We start from the raw sequence: 13,799 nt of genomic DNA, 5'->3' as shown, positions 1-13,799 counted from the left end.
AATTCTTTTCAATGAGAGCAAAGTGCTCTGTGATTGAAAGAAGGGAGATCAGTTATCTTCCCCTCCTTCAATCACAAGGAACTTCGCATTCATTTAAAATTATGTTTTTTAATTGGTTAATGTAATTATACAGTGCTCTACTACATTATCAAAAATGAATTATTGTAACAGAAATCTCAAAAAGTGTTTTCAGTCCTGCCCTGTTCTCTTGCATGAACTACAGAACATCTCTTCGCTACAGTATGTTGAAGGGATGAGACGATAGGAAGGTGTTCTATAGTCTAAATTAGGACGAAGCAGCCTAGTGTAAGTACTTTTTGAGTCACTGACGTATAAATTGATTGACGCTAGAGGATCAGCAGTAAATTATGTAGTATTCTCTAAAGGAGTGAAGGTCAACCCAGTTATTTTGTGACAGGTTTTATTTAACATACCCACATATTTCAATGTTGAATTTTTAACCTGTAGATACCTTTGAGAAATATACTGTGTAATTAAATAATTATACAGTACAGGTCGGTCACAGACAAATTACGAAAATTGACTTTCTATGTTTTCAGCAGTCCTGTTGTCAAAGTATCATTCTACCTCTCTCATTCACTCTATTCTTCTAGAGAAGGAGAAACTGCAGATTACTTTGCCTGGAGAAACTGCTGGTCTGAGATCCCACAGTAGGTGGTCATCTGGCCAACTGCTTACGCATTAGATCACATTGATCCCTGCTAACAGGAGATTAGAGCAGAGCTAAAAAGGCCTAGGCATTAGGCCAAGTGACCAGCCATGATTAAATCTCAAAACAAAAGTACTCTCAAGGTAAGTATATGGTGGTTTCTTATAAGATTAAAATGGTTTTAAAGGCATTTTAATTCTTTAAGTAACAAACATGTTATACTTACCTACTCTGTGCAATGGTTTTGCACATAGTGGCCCTGAACCTCCCCCGTCGATGCTATCTGCTCCGATTTCTCTATATGCCTTCCATATGCTATGGGGCATATGTGCGGGCGCACTCACGAGCTTTGTGTGTCCATAGACACATATGGTAAGCTTTGCCCTGCTCCCTGTTCTCTGCTTAGAGGATTTGATTGACAGCAGTAGAAGCCAATGGATCCCACTGCTACCTCTGTGTCTTCTGAATGCAGGAAAAGAGTAGAACACTGCTACAGATGGGCACAGCGCTGGATCAAGTGACAACTCAGGTAAGTATTTGGGCGGGGAGTGTTGCTACTGCTACTGGGAATGCATTAAAGGAAAAAATATTTGACTTTAGAACCACTTTAAAGCTGAAATTAAAGGATAAGTTCACCTTAATATGTTACATTTTCAAGGTGTAGCATGTTACAAACGCACCGGCCCCTGCTTCCCCCTGATCCCCCATTTTGACAGCTAGCAGGGGATCATTTACCTCTGCTAGCTGTCACAATCTGAAAAAAGCGCGCCCGTGTGGGGCTTCCGTCGCATCATCCACTCAGTGTTTTGTGAATGGGAAAATTGCAAGGCCTGACAGCTTTTCTGGCTGTCGGCTTGTAGTTCTTAATGAACTACCACGAGCGCTGTAAAAGTTCTTTGAGCTTCCTGTCAGAATGTAACTGCCTGTCTGTATTGGAGGTACGGGCAGACAGATACACAGACAGTCTGCAGGACCATGACATTACACCCACAATCTGCTGATCATTGCTACAATGCTTTACAGGGCCCTATCCCCTAGGCGCCGAGCGCATGCAAATATGTGGTCACTTGGCCACTGGGTCTTGGCGCTAAGTGGCTGCATATTTGCGTGCATTAGCGCGGAGAGAGCCGTTGCCAAAAACACGCACCCTGCACGCTCCCGCTTCAGTGACTGGTGGCTCACGAAAAGCTCTGTTTTACAATCATGTGACAGCCAATCACAGCAGTCACATGGTCACAAGCCCTGCCTTCTGGAATTCACAACCCCTTAACCACTTAAGCCCCGGAAGATTTTACCCCCATTCCGACCAGGGGGTATTTTACGACTCGGCACTGCGTGACTTTAACTGACAATTGTGCGGTCATGCAATGTGGTACCCAAACGAAATTTACGTCCTTTTTTTCCCACAAACAGAGCTTTCTTTTGGTGGTATTTGATCACCTCTGCGCTTTTTATTTTTTGCGATATTAATAAAAAAAGAGCGAAAATTTTGCAAAAAAATGACATTTTCAACTTTGTCTTTTAAAAAATATCCAATATACTCAATTTATGTATTTTTTTTTGGCCAAAATATATTTAGCTACATGTCTTTGACAAAAAAAAATTCAATGAGCGTATTTTTATTGGTTTGCGCAAAAGTTATAGCGTCTACAAACTATGGTGTAAATACAGAAATTTACGCAGCTTTAATTTTTGACTGCCTATCTCATTTCATGAAGTGCTAAAATGGCAGGGCAGTACAAAACCCCCCCAAACTACCACTTTTTGGAAAGTAGACATCCTAAGGAATGTTCTGAGAGGCATGTTGAGCTCATTGAATATTTCATTTTTTTGTCACAGGTGTTTGAAAAATGACTAAAAATTTTTTTTTTTTTTACACAAAGTTGTCATTGAAATGATATATTGCTCACACATGCCATGGGTATATGTGTAATTACACCCCAAAATATATTCTGCTGCTTCTCCTGAGTACAGGGATACCACATATGTGGGACTTTTTGGGAGCCTAGCTGTGTACGGGACCACAAAAACAAATCCCCACCATCAGAATTTCAAAGGGCGTACATTTTTCATTGCATTTTCTCACTACCTCTAACGGTTTAGGAGGCCCTGAAATGTCAAGATACCACAAAACCCCCCCAAATGACCCCATTTTGGAAAGTAGACACCCCAAGCTGTTTGCTAAGAGGCATGGTGAGTCCATGGAATATTTTATATTTTACCACAAGTTTTGGGAATATTACTATTTTTTTTTTTTATTTTTTTTTTTTACACAACGTTGTCACTAAAAGATAAAATTCTCACACATGACATGGGTATATGTGGAATTACACCCCAAAATACATTCTGCCACTTCTCCTGAGTATGGGGATGCCCCATGTGTGAGACTTTTTGGGAGCCTAGCTGTGTACAGGACCGCGAAAACCAATCAACACTCCCAGGTTTTCTAATGGCGTAAATTGTGCATGTCACCTCTGCACTACCTGTCACAGTTTCGGAGGCCCTAAAATTCCAAGATAGCACAAACCCCCCCCAAATGACCCCATTTTGGAAAGTAGACACCCCAAGCTATTTGCTGAGAGGCATGGTGAGTCCATGGAATATTTTATATTCTGCCACAAGTTCCGGGAAATACATATATATATATATATTTTTTTTTTTTTTTTTCACAAAGTTGTCAGTAAATGAAATATTGCTCACACATGCCATGGGTATATGTGAAATGACACCCCAAAATACATTCTGCTGCTTCTCCTGAGTACAGGGATACCCCATGTGTGAGACTTTTTTGCAGTCTAGCCGAGTACAGGTCCCCGAAAACCAGTCCCCGCTTTCAGGCTTTCCAAGGGCGTAAATTGTTGATTTCACTCCTGACTACCTATCACAGTTTCGGAGGCCCTAAAATTCCAAGATAGCACAAAACCCCCCCAAATGACCCCATTTTGGAAAGTAGACACCCCAAGCTATTTGCTGAGAGGCATGGTGAGTCCATGGAATATTTTATATTTTGCCACAAGTTCCGGGAAATATATATATATATATATTTTTTTTTTTTTTTTTCACAAAGTTGTCAGTAAATGAAATATTGCTCACACATGCCATGGGTATATGTGAAATGACACCCCAAAATACATTCTGCTGCTTCTCCTGAGTACAGGGATACCCCATGTGTGAGACTTTTTTGCAGTCTAGCCGAGTACAGGTCCCCGAAAACCAGTCCCCACTTTCAGGCTTTCCAAGGGCGTAAATTGTTGATTTCACTCCTGACTACCTATCACAGTTTCGGAGGCCCTAAAATTCCAAGATAGCACAAAACCCCCCCAAATGACCCCATTTTGGAAAGTAGACACCCCAAGCTATTTGCTGAGAGGCATGGTGAGTCCATGGAATATTTTATATTTTGCCACAAGTTCCGGGAAATATATATATATATATATTTTTTTTTTTTTTTTACACAAAGTTGTCAGTAAATGATATATTGCTCACACATGCCATGGGTATATGTGAACTGACACCCCAAAATACATTCTGCTGCTTCTCCTGAGTATAGGGATACCCCATGTGTGAGACTTTTTTGCAGTCTAGCCGAGTACAGGACCCCGAAAACCAATCATCGCCTTCAGGCTTTCCAAGGGCGTAAATTGTTGATTTCACTCCTGACTACCTATCACAGTTTTGGAGGCCATGAAATGCCAAGACAGCACAACCCCCCCCCAAATGACCCCTTTTCGGAAAGTAGACACCCTGAGCTATTTGCAGAGAGGCATGTTGAGTGTTTTGCAGATCTCACTTTTTGTCACAAAGTTTTGGAAATTGAAAAAAGAGGAAAAAAAATGCATTTTCCTGTTTTTTCTTCATTTTCCAAAAAAAATTAGAGCTGCAAAATACTCACCATGCCTCTCAGCAAATAGATTGGAGTGTCTACTTTGCAAAATGGGGTCATTTGGGGGGGGTTTGTGCAATCTTGGCTTTTTATGGACTTCAAAACTGTGATAGGTAGTAAGGAGTGAGATCAACAATTTACGCCCTTAGAAAGCCTAAAGGTGCGCATTGGTTTTCCGGGTCCTGTACGCGGCTAGACTGGCAAAAAGTCTCACACATGGGGTATCATTGTACTCAGGAGAAGCAGCAGAATGTATTTTGGGGTGTCATTTCACATATACCCATGGCCTGTGTGAGCAATATATCATTTACTGACAACTTTGTGTAAAAAAATAAAAAAAAATAAAAAAAATTTTTTTCCTCCGAAACTTGTGGCAAAATATAAACTATTCCATGGACTCACCATACTTCTCAGCCAGTAGCTTGGAGTGTCTACTTTGCAAAATGGGGTCATTTGGGGGGGTTTTGTGCCATCTTGAAATTTCAGGGCCTCTGAAACTGTGACAGGTAGTCAGGGGTAAAATCAGCAATTTACGCCATTAGAAAACCTGAAGATGTGGATTGGTTTTCGGGGGCGCGTACACAGCTAGGCTCCCAAAAAGTCTCACACATGTGGTATCCCTGTACTCAGGAGAAGCAAAAGAATGTATTTTGGGGTGTCATTTCACATATTCCCATGGCATGCATGAGCAATATATCATTTAGTGACAACTTTCTGTAAAAAAACAACAAAAAAAAAAAAAATAATAATTTTCCCGAAACTTGTGGCAAAATATAAAATACTCCATGGACTCACCATGCCTCTCAGAAAAAAGCTTTGGGTGTCTACTTTTCAAAAAGGGGTCATTAGGGGGGTGTTTGAACAGTTCCGGCATTTTATACTCAATCTTATCCACACATCACCCACTCTTCTAACCACTTGAAAACCAAGCCTTTTCTGTGCCTTTTTGTTTACATGAAAAAATATTTTTTTTTTACTAGAAAATTACTTTGAACCCCCAAACATTATATATTTTTTTAAAGCAGAGGCCCTATAGAATAAAATGGTGGATGTTGCAAATTTTTTTGTCACACGGTATTTGCGCACAGATTTTCCAAACGCAATTTTTGCGAAAAAAATACATTTTTTTTTAATTTATTGCACAAATACACTATATAATTCCAATTTTTTTGGTAAAATTTAAAAGATGATCTTATGCCGAGTTCATAGACACCTAACATGACATGCTTTAAAAATTGCGCATGCCTGCGCAGCGACAAAAACGTATGTACATTTTTGAAAACCTTTAAAAGTCTCTACAGGTTACCACTTTAGACTTACAGAGGAGGTCTACTGCAAGAATTACTGCACTCGATCTGGCGATCGCGGCGATACCTCACATGCATGCTGCAATTGTGGTTTACATATGACACTAGACCACCGCTTGCGTGCGCCATTGCGCGCAAGCACCGGGGGTAAGGGGGGGGGCTCAATTTTTTTTTTTTTTTTTTTTTTTCTTTTGCTTTTTTATGTTATTTTGACACCTTTCCTTTAATTTTTTTTTTTTTTAAATCATTTTTATTGTTATCATAGTGAATTTAAATATCCCCTATGATAGCAATCTGTAGTGACAGGTACTCTTTTTAAAAAAAATTGGGGTCTTTTAGACTCTAGATCTCTCCTCTGACCTTAACGCATCTGACCACACCAAAATTGGTGTGATAAAATACTTTCCCAATTTCCCAATGGCCCTGTTTATTTCTGGCGAAACAGAAGTCATAAAATGCTCGTAGCCTCCGGCATCTTAGGCCATAGAGATGATTGGAGCCATTCTCATCTCCAATTAGCTCTATGGTTAGATAATTGAACCACCGGCTGCACTCTCGGGTTAACCGGTGGGACAGGAGAGCCAGAGAAAAACCATGGAAGGCTGCGGAAGGCGGCGGTGGGGGGGGGGGAGGCCCCTCCCACTGCATGTAAAAGCAGTCTAGCGGCCAATTACCTGCTAGAATTGCTTTTACATGTAAGCCGACCGCTGGCTGTAAAAAACGATACCAAGATGATGCCTAAATCTGCAGGCATCATCCTGGTATAACCACTCAAAGTCCAGCAACGTACCAGTACATTGCTGGTCCTTGTTTGGCATATAGGTTTTTTTTTTTTTCATGCAGCCTGTGGGCTGAACGGAAAAAAAGAGAACCTATCAGAAATCAGCACAGGAATAATGCGTAGTATTACTCATCATTAACCGCCCAAACAACCACCCACTGAATTTAATGATGGGTATACACGACACTATCCACGTATACCAAAATAGGATTTTAACTGCAGTGCTGAAATCAGAAAATCACCACAGCTGCTATCAGCAAAGGTATCCATATATGCTGAGCGCAAACGCTGTTTGTGTCAGAATATATAAAATCAATGCGTGGTAGCCGACGAGGGACCTGCAAGAGAAACAGGTCACAAAAGAATGAAAAAACAAACAAAGGACATTGAAAAAAAGTATAGTAGGAAGGAGTAGAAGGACATATAAAATGACTGACAACAACAGTTTTTGGATTTTCATCATTAACCGCCCAAACAACCACCCACTGAATTTAATGATGGGTATACACGGCGCTATCCACGTATACCAAAATAGGATTTTAACTGCAGTGCTGAAATCAGAAAATCACCACAGCTGCTATCAGCAAAGGTATCCATATATGCTGAGCGCAAACGCTGTTTGTGTCAGAATATATAAAATCAATGCGTGGTAGCCGACGAGGGACCTGCAAGAGAAACAGGTCACAAAAGAATGAAAAAACAAACAAAGGACATTGAAAAAAAGTATAGTAGGAAGGAGTAGAAGGACATATAAAATGACTGACAACAACAGTTTTTGGATTTTCATCATTAACCGCCCAAACAACCACCCACTGAATTTAATGATGGGTATACACGGCGCTATCCACGTATACCAAAATAGGATTTTAACTGCAGTGCTGAAATCAGAAAATCACCACAGCTGCTATCAGCAAAGGTATCCATATATGCTGAGCGCAAACGCTGTTTGTGTCAGAATATATAAAATCAATGCGTGGTAGCCGACGAGGGACCTGCAAGAGAAACAGGTCACAAAAGAATGAAAAAACAAACAAAGGACATTGAAAAAAAGTATAGTAGGAAGGAGTAGAAGGACATATAAAATTACTGACACCACAACAGTTTTTGGATCCTTTTATTTTTCTTTCTAACTGTTCCTTTACTTCTTGATTTGGGAGGGACTGCGATCATCTGCGATCTTCTCTTCCAGCTTGGGTCTCTCAAAATGTCGATGGACATCCAACATCCTTCGAGACCCTGTGTTTATGTGCCCTACACTGTGTCGTGCTGTACCCTACGCTAATAATCCACTAGTGTATGGTAGCGCTCGAAACATTCCCCGATGCAGAGACCAGGTTGGTCAGGACATTTGGGACAATAATAACGGGTGTCACGCCTAAATCCGCGCTTGCTACAGACACGACATCTTCTTTGGGGCCATCTTTGGGTAGGGGTACTCGGGAGGACATGTGAAAAATGCCTCTCATGCAGCCGGCTCACTGCATCTGGAAGGGGAAGTTGGGCAGGCATGCCTCCTGGGTACAGGTAGGCAAGGATGATCTCTTCCTGGAATTCCCGGAAAGATCCAGTTCGTCCTGACGCCCTGTATAGGACAAAGGCGTTCAGCATAGCCAATTGGTATAGGTAAACAGACACTTTTTTGTACCAGCGTCTGGCTTTACGGGCAACTAAATACGGCGCCAAAAGCTGGTCGTTAAGGTCCACCCCTCCCATGTTAAGGTTATATTCGTGGACACAGAGGGGTTTCTCCATAACGCCAGTTGCCGTAGGAATTTGGATCGTCGTGTCTGGGTGAAGGGAGGACAGAACATAAACATCCCGTGTATCCTTCCACTTCACCGCAAGTAATTTGTCCGTTTTCAAGCAGGCTCTCGCCCCCCGACTAAGACGGGAATCTACAAGCCGTTGGGGGAAGCCCCGGCGATTAGGTCGCACGGTGCCACATGCGCCAATTTGTAAATCAAGAAGGTGACTAAATAGTGGCACGCTTGTATAAAAGTTGTCCACGTACAAATGGTACCCCTTTCCGGATAAGGGTGACACCAAGTCCCAAACGATCTTACCGCTGCTCCCTATGTAGTCTGGGCAGTTGGGGGGCTCCACACAGCTATCTTTTCCCTCATAGACCCGGAAACTAACTGTATAGCCTGTGGCCCTGTCACACAATTTATACAGTTTGACCCCGTACTTGGCACGCTTGCTGGGGAGGTACTGTTTCATAGCAAGGCGGCCAGTAAATTTAATCAGGGACTCGTCAACGCAGACAACTTGTTCGGGGGTAAACAAGGCTGCAAACCGCTGATTGAAGTGGTCTATGAGGGGCCGAATTTTGTGGAGCCGATCGTATGCAGGGTCTCCCCGAGGACGACAGAGTTCATTGTCGCTGAAATGCATAAATCGCAGAATTTGCTCGTATCTCGTCCTGGACATAGAGGCAGAGTACATGCGCATATGGTGAATTGGGCTAGTGGACCAATATAGCCGCAATTCACTCTGTTTAGTTATGCCCATGTGGAGGGAAAGGCCCAGAAAGATCTTAAATTCGGAAACCGTTATAGGTTTCCAGCCGAATTGTCTGGCAAGGTGTGAATTTGGGTTGGCGGCGATGAACTGTTGTGCATACAAATTTGATTGATCCACAATAGATCTGTAAAGATCTTCCGTGAAGAACAGCTCAAAAAAGTTCAGGGGCGTAAAACCAGCTGTCTCCACGTGGATTCCAGGTTGGGCGGTGAATGGGGGAAGTACTGGCGCTGTAGTATCGGTGGGTTGCCAATTAGGAAATGCCAGCGCATCAGGGAGGGCACTATGGGCTCTACGGGCCTGTCTTCGAATACGCGGTGGCTGCGGGCCACTACTTGTGCTAGCCACCGCACCAGCTTCAACTGCACTTAGGGGACTCGCCACGTCACCAGGTCTTACTGCAGTGCTGGTTGTACTAGGTCCAGGTTGTACTAGGCCGCTGGCGCTTGCCAGGTCGCCAGAAGGATGAGCGGCACTAGTACCCACACTCTGCTCCATACGAGCACCCTGCGATTCCTGCATCACAACAACTTCAGAATGGGGTCGGGTACGCCTGGGTCTAACAGGGACCCATCTGTCGTCGGAGCTATCTGTCAGGGAGCCGCTGCCGTCATCAGGTTCATATACTGACACTAATTCGGTCATTGTAGCTTCCCCTTCGCTATCAGATGACTCGGTCAGCATATAACTGAGAAGCTCTTCATCCCTGTACGAACGTTTGGTCATTTTGGCAACTAAATTTACTCGTACAGTGATGCGACTCACAGGTAATAAAAGCACCTGGTTGTCGAAGACTATTTCAAGCGCTACAAAAAAAACTGCTAATGCTAGCAGGGATCAGGCCTGACTCTGCTAACACAGCGGTTTTGTGTCTTGTGTTTTTTTGCAAGTGACAGTAATCTATTGATTACTACACTTGCCTGGGTGAAAGGGTTAAACGCAGGTGCTGGCCGGAATCAGTACTGATCGTGCAAACACCGCGTTTTGGGAACCCTAAACTATGGGGGCGCTAGTATAGTTCTGATCAGATCAGATATTGATCTGTTCAAACACTATACTAGAAATGGAAGTGTAGGTGCGTGCGTGCGTGCGTGCGTGCGTGTGTGGCAATCAAGGGGTTACTTCTAAACTATGCGCTGGGGATCTGGGGGGGGGTGGCGGGGACCCTAAACCTCCTTTGGGAAAGAAACTAGCTAGCTAGCGCAACCTCAAGTCACAATGACACCAATACAAAATACAGTAAAAACAGTATATTATGTGTGTATTAGTGCTAATGTGACAGAGGGTGTAGGGGTTAACGGGATGTGATCAGGGGGGGATCAGGGGTTTAAATCTTTATTGGAAGGGACTGGCGGGTATCCTAAGGATAAAAGGAACGGTGGCAAGCGCTAAACCTGGTCACAAGTCACACTTATACGGGTATATAGAAAATGCTATATACTGTATACAGTGTGCGTTGTGGCAGGGGGTGTAGGGGTGATCAGGAGGGGATCAGGGGATTAAATCTTTATTGGGCGGGTGGGGGGGACCCTAAACCTGCTTGGGACACAAACTTAGTCGCCTGCGCTAATTCTGATCACAATGACACTAATACAAAAATACAAAAACACAGTATATTACGTTTGTATTAGTGCTGATGTGACAGAGGGTGTAGGGGTTAACTAGCGGTGATCAGGGGGGGATCAGGGGCTTAAATCTTTATTAGGGGGGGGTGGCGGGTAATTCAAGTGGAAAAAGGGGGGTCGCAAGCGCTAGACCTGACCACAAATCACACTTATACGGGTATATAGCAAAATGCTATATACTGTATACGGTGTGTGTTATGGCAGGGGGTGTAGGGGTGATCAGGGGGGGGTCAGGGGCTTAAATCTTTATTGGGCGGGTGGCGGGGACCCTAAACCTTCTTGGGACAGAAACTTAGTCGCCTGCGCTAATTCTGATCACAATGACACTAATACAAAAATACAATAACACCGTATATTGCGTTTGTATTAGTGCTGATGTGACAGAGGGTGTAGGGGTTAACGGCGGTGATCAGGGGGGGTTCAGGGGGGATCAGTGGGTTAAATCTTTATTAGGGGGGGGGTGGGGGGTAATTTGAGTGGAAAAGGGGGGGTCGCAAGGGCTACACCTGTTCACAAATCACACTTATACAGGTATATAGGTATATGCTATATGCTGTATATAGTGTGTGTTGTGTCAGGTGCTGTAGGGGTTAATTGGGGGGGCGATCGGGGGTGAAATGTGCCTATCTAACTGTGTGTGGGTGTGCTTGGTGCAGTACTCACAGTAAGATGTGCTCTCCTCTCACGCTGGATCCGAAAAGACCGTTGTGGGGGGAGGGCACATCTCCTCTAAGCCTGTGTTTACATTTCACAGGCTTAGAGGATGATCTGATTGGGCAGGACCGATCAACAGGTCCAGACCAAAAATGATTGGCCTGGACCTGATGACTGATCGGTTCTGAACCCAATCGAGTCATCATCGGCGGCGGGGACGCGCGGGAGCGCGCACAGGGCCGGCAAATTGTGCTGACGTAGGCCTACGTCAGTTTGCCTGGCCGGGGCTGAGTGCCGACGTAGATCGTCGTGCGCCGGTCGTAAAGTGGTTAAAGGACTAAAAAAAAAAAAAAAAAAAATTAAATGCATATCTTTTAACTGCCTTTATTGTTTTTTTTGTAAAGGTGAACATATCCTTAAAAGTAGCTCTGAATTCACTGATAAACCATTAAATATATAAATATATAGTTTTTAATGCAGTCAGTATTAGTACTGTTCCTGAGTTTGATGTGGTATCAACCTCTTGCAGTCCCTGCACAACAGAACTCATACTGGGTGAAGGATAAGGAGCACAAGAAGTCCATCAGCTGTGCTGCTTTGCAAGAAGGCATACTGATAGGCGAGCAGAGTAATAGAGAGATGACCTTGTTGGTCTGCTGTTTCTCCTTTCAATGTCCAGTCACAGGCTGGGACGAGACAAAATTTGTATGTATTTCTGAACTGTGAGGTGGCATGGCTATATAATTTTGAAAACTGTTTGTAAATTTCCATCCAAATGATTTCCAAATCCTTTTGTCATTTAAAACAACTCCCACATGCATATTGCATCTGTATATTTACCTGTTTGCCTGGAGTTCTGCTTTATGGCAGCGGGATAGGTGGTTCTTATTTTGACAGTAGATCTCCTTTAAATTTGTACTTGGATGTTTCCATGTCTACAAAATAGGCAAGTTAGTAAAACTGTTAGCTTTAGAAATTGTATATATTACTATGGTTTTCCTTATTCTTTTACATGCCCTTGCTATGTCCACTGTATCCAACTTGAAGTATTTACAATTGTTTTGTTACCATGAAGGAACAGTAGCCAAGGTTAGGTCTATAAAGACTAGAGAACATTGCGTGTACCCTACCAAAGATGAGTTAAAAGAAAAACAATACAAGGCACAACAGCATGCTACAAATGTGTCCCCATAGCAACAAACTCAATATAAAAACTGAGCACGGTAGATGCGTAAACCTGAAAAAAAAAATGAAACCATGATAGTAATAAATACTAATAACTTATGACATTTGTATTTAGGGGCTCTAAATTGGTAACAATATATATTTTTCTGTGGCAGACAAGAAGGGGAAGAGTGCTGTGTTACGTTATGGAGAATCACAACCACAAGTTGGGGACCTGCGTCAGACTCGGATGGAAATTAGAGACAGGATAAAGGTAGTCATTCTCCTTGTCAAATGGGCTTTTACTTTATATTGTAATTAACCATTTCTTGCAGGTTTGTTTGATTTAAAATGAAATAACCCTGATTTTTTTTTCTTTATAAGTGTAATTTTTTTATTACTATTCTAAAATCTTTTAATCTCCATCCTAAAAGCAATCAGACCAATCAGACTTTTGATGAACAAATGTGATGGCGAGCATGTCTGAGCTTCTGTAATTTCTCTGTATTCTATAAAGTGACTGCAAGGGGGCTTATTTGTAAAAAAAAAAAAACAATTGCTTTTTGTTTTGCCACATTTAGCCTAGGTTACCCTAGTTTTCTGCTATACATATACATATATATATATATATATTGAGGCATGTATTGACATAACTAGGCAACCTATGTTTCTGAAATATAAAAATTGAGCCTGAGGAATTCATCCATTTAAATTGACAAAATAAATAGGTCTGATATAGTGTACAGTAGAATTAGAGATAAACAATAAAGAAATCAAATCAAATCAAAAGGAATGGTAGCCATTCACACTGCAGTACAATTAGATATTGTCAAACCAATGAAGTGAAAAGATGGAGACTCTAAAATTTATGTTATGGTGACAATATAATAGGAGGCGACCTGGGCCCGCCTGGCTGCACAATGCATAGTACATAGTCATGGATATGAAGAAATATAGAGGGAAAAAATGGGTCTAGACAGAGAGACAGAAGGAAAAAAAAAGGGGGGGTTGAGGGTATAGGAAAGAGGAAAGGAGTGGGGCCTAACGCCATCTCCAGGTCACCTGTGCCGCACAGTGGACATAAGTCAATATAAGTCAGCACACAGTACAAGGGGAGGGCTAATAAACTGAAGCACATAAAGTCTGAGGAATAACTAAGGTAGTTCCATGCAGTACGCATGATCCTGTACGT

The 13,799-nt window shown here is 42.5% G+C and overlaps 1 protein-coding gene across 1 annotated transcript in view; it reads left to right on the top strand.

The window, feature by feature from the left end:
- Positions 1-13,799, top strand: part of CCDC187 (coiled-coil domain containing 187) — a gene marked incomplete at both ends in the record, with an annotated part of 149,915 nt that overhangs the window by 44,688 nt on the left and 91,428 nt on the right. The window contains 1 exon segment of the mRNA XM_082264187.1: positions 12,784-12,881. Coding sequence (XP_082120313.1) covers positions 12,784-12,881 — 98 coding nt within the window.

This window comes from Pelophylax lessonae (genome assembly GCF_965119305.1).
Source record: "Pelophylax lessonae genome assembly, chromosome: 7".
NCBI lineage: Eukaryota > Metazoa > Chordata > Amphibia > Anura > Ranidae > Pelophylax > Pelophylax lessonae.
This window is presented reverse-complemented; position numbering and strand designations above follow the sequence as displayed.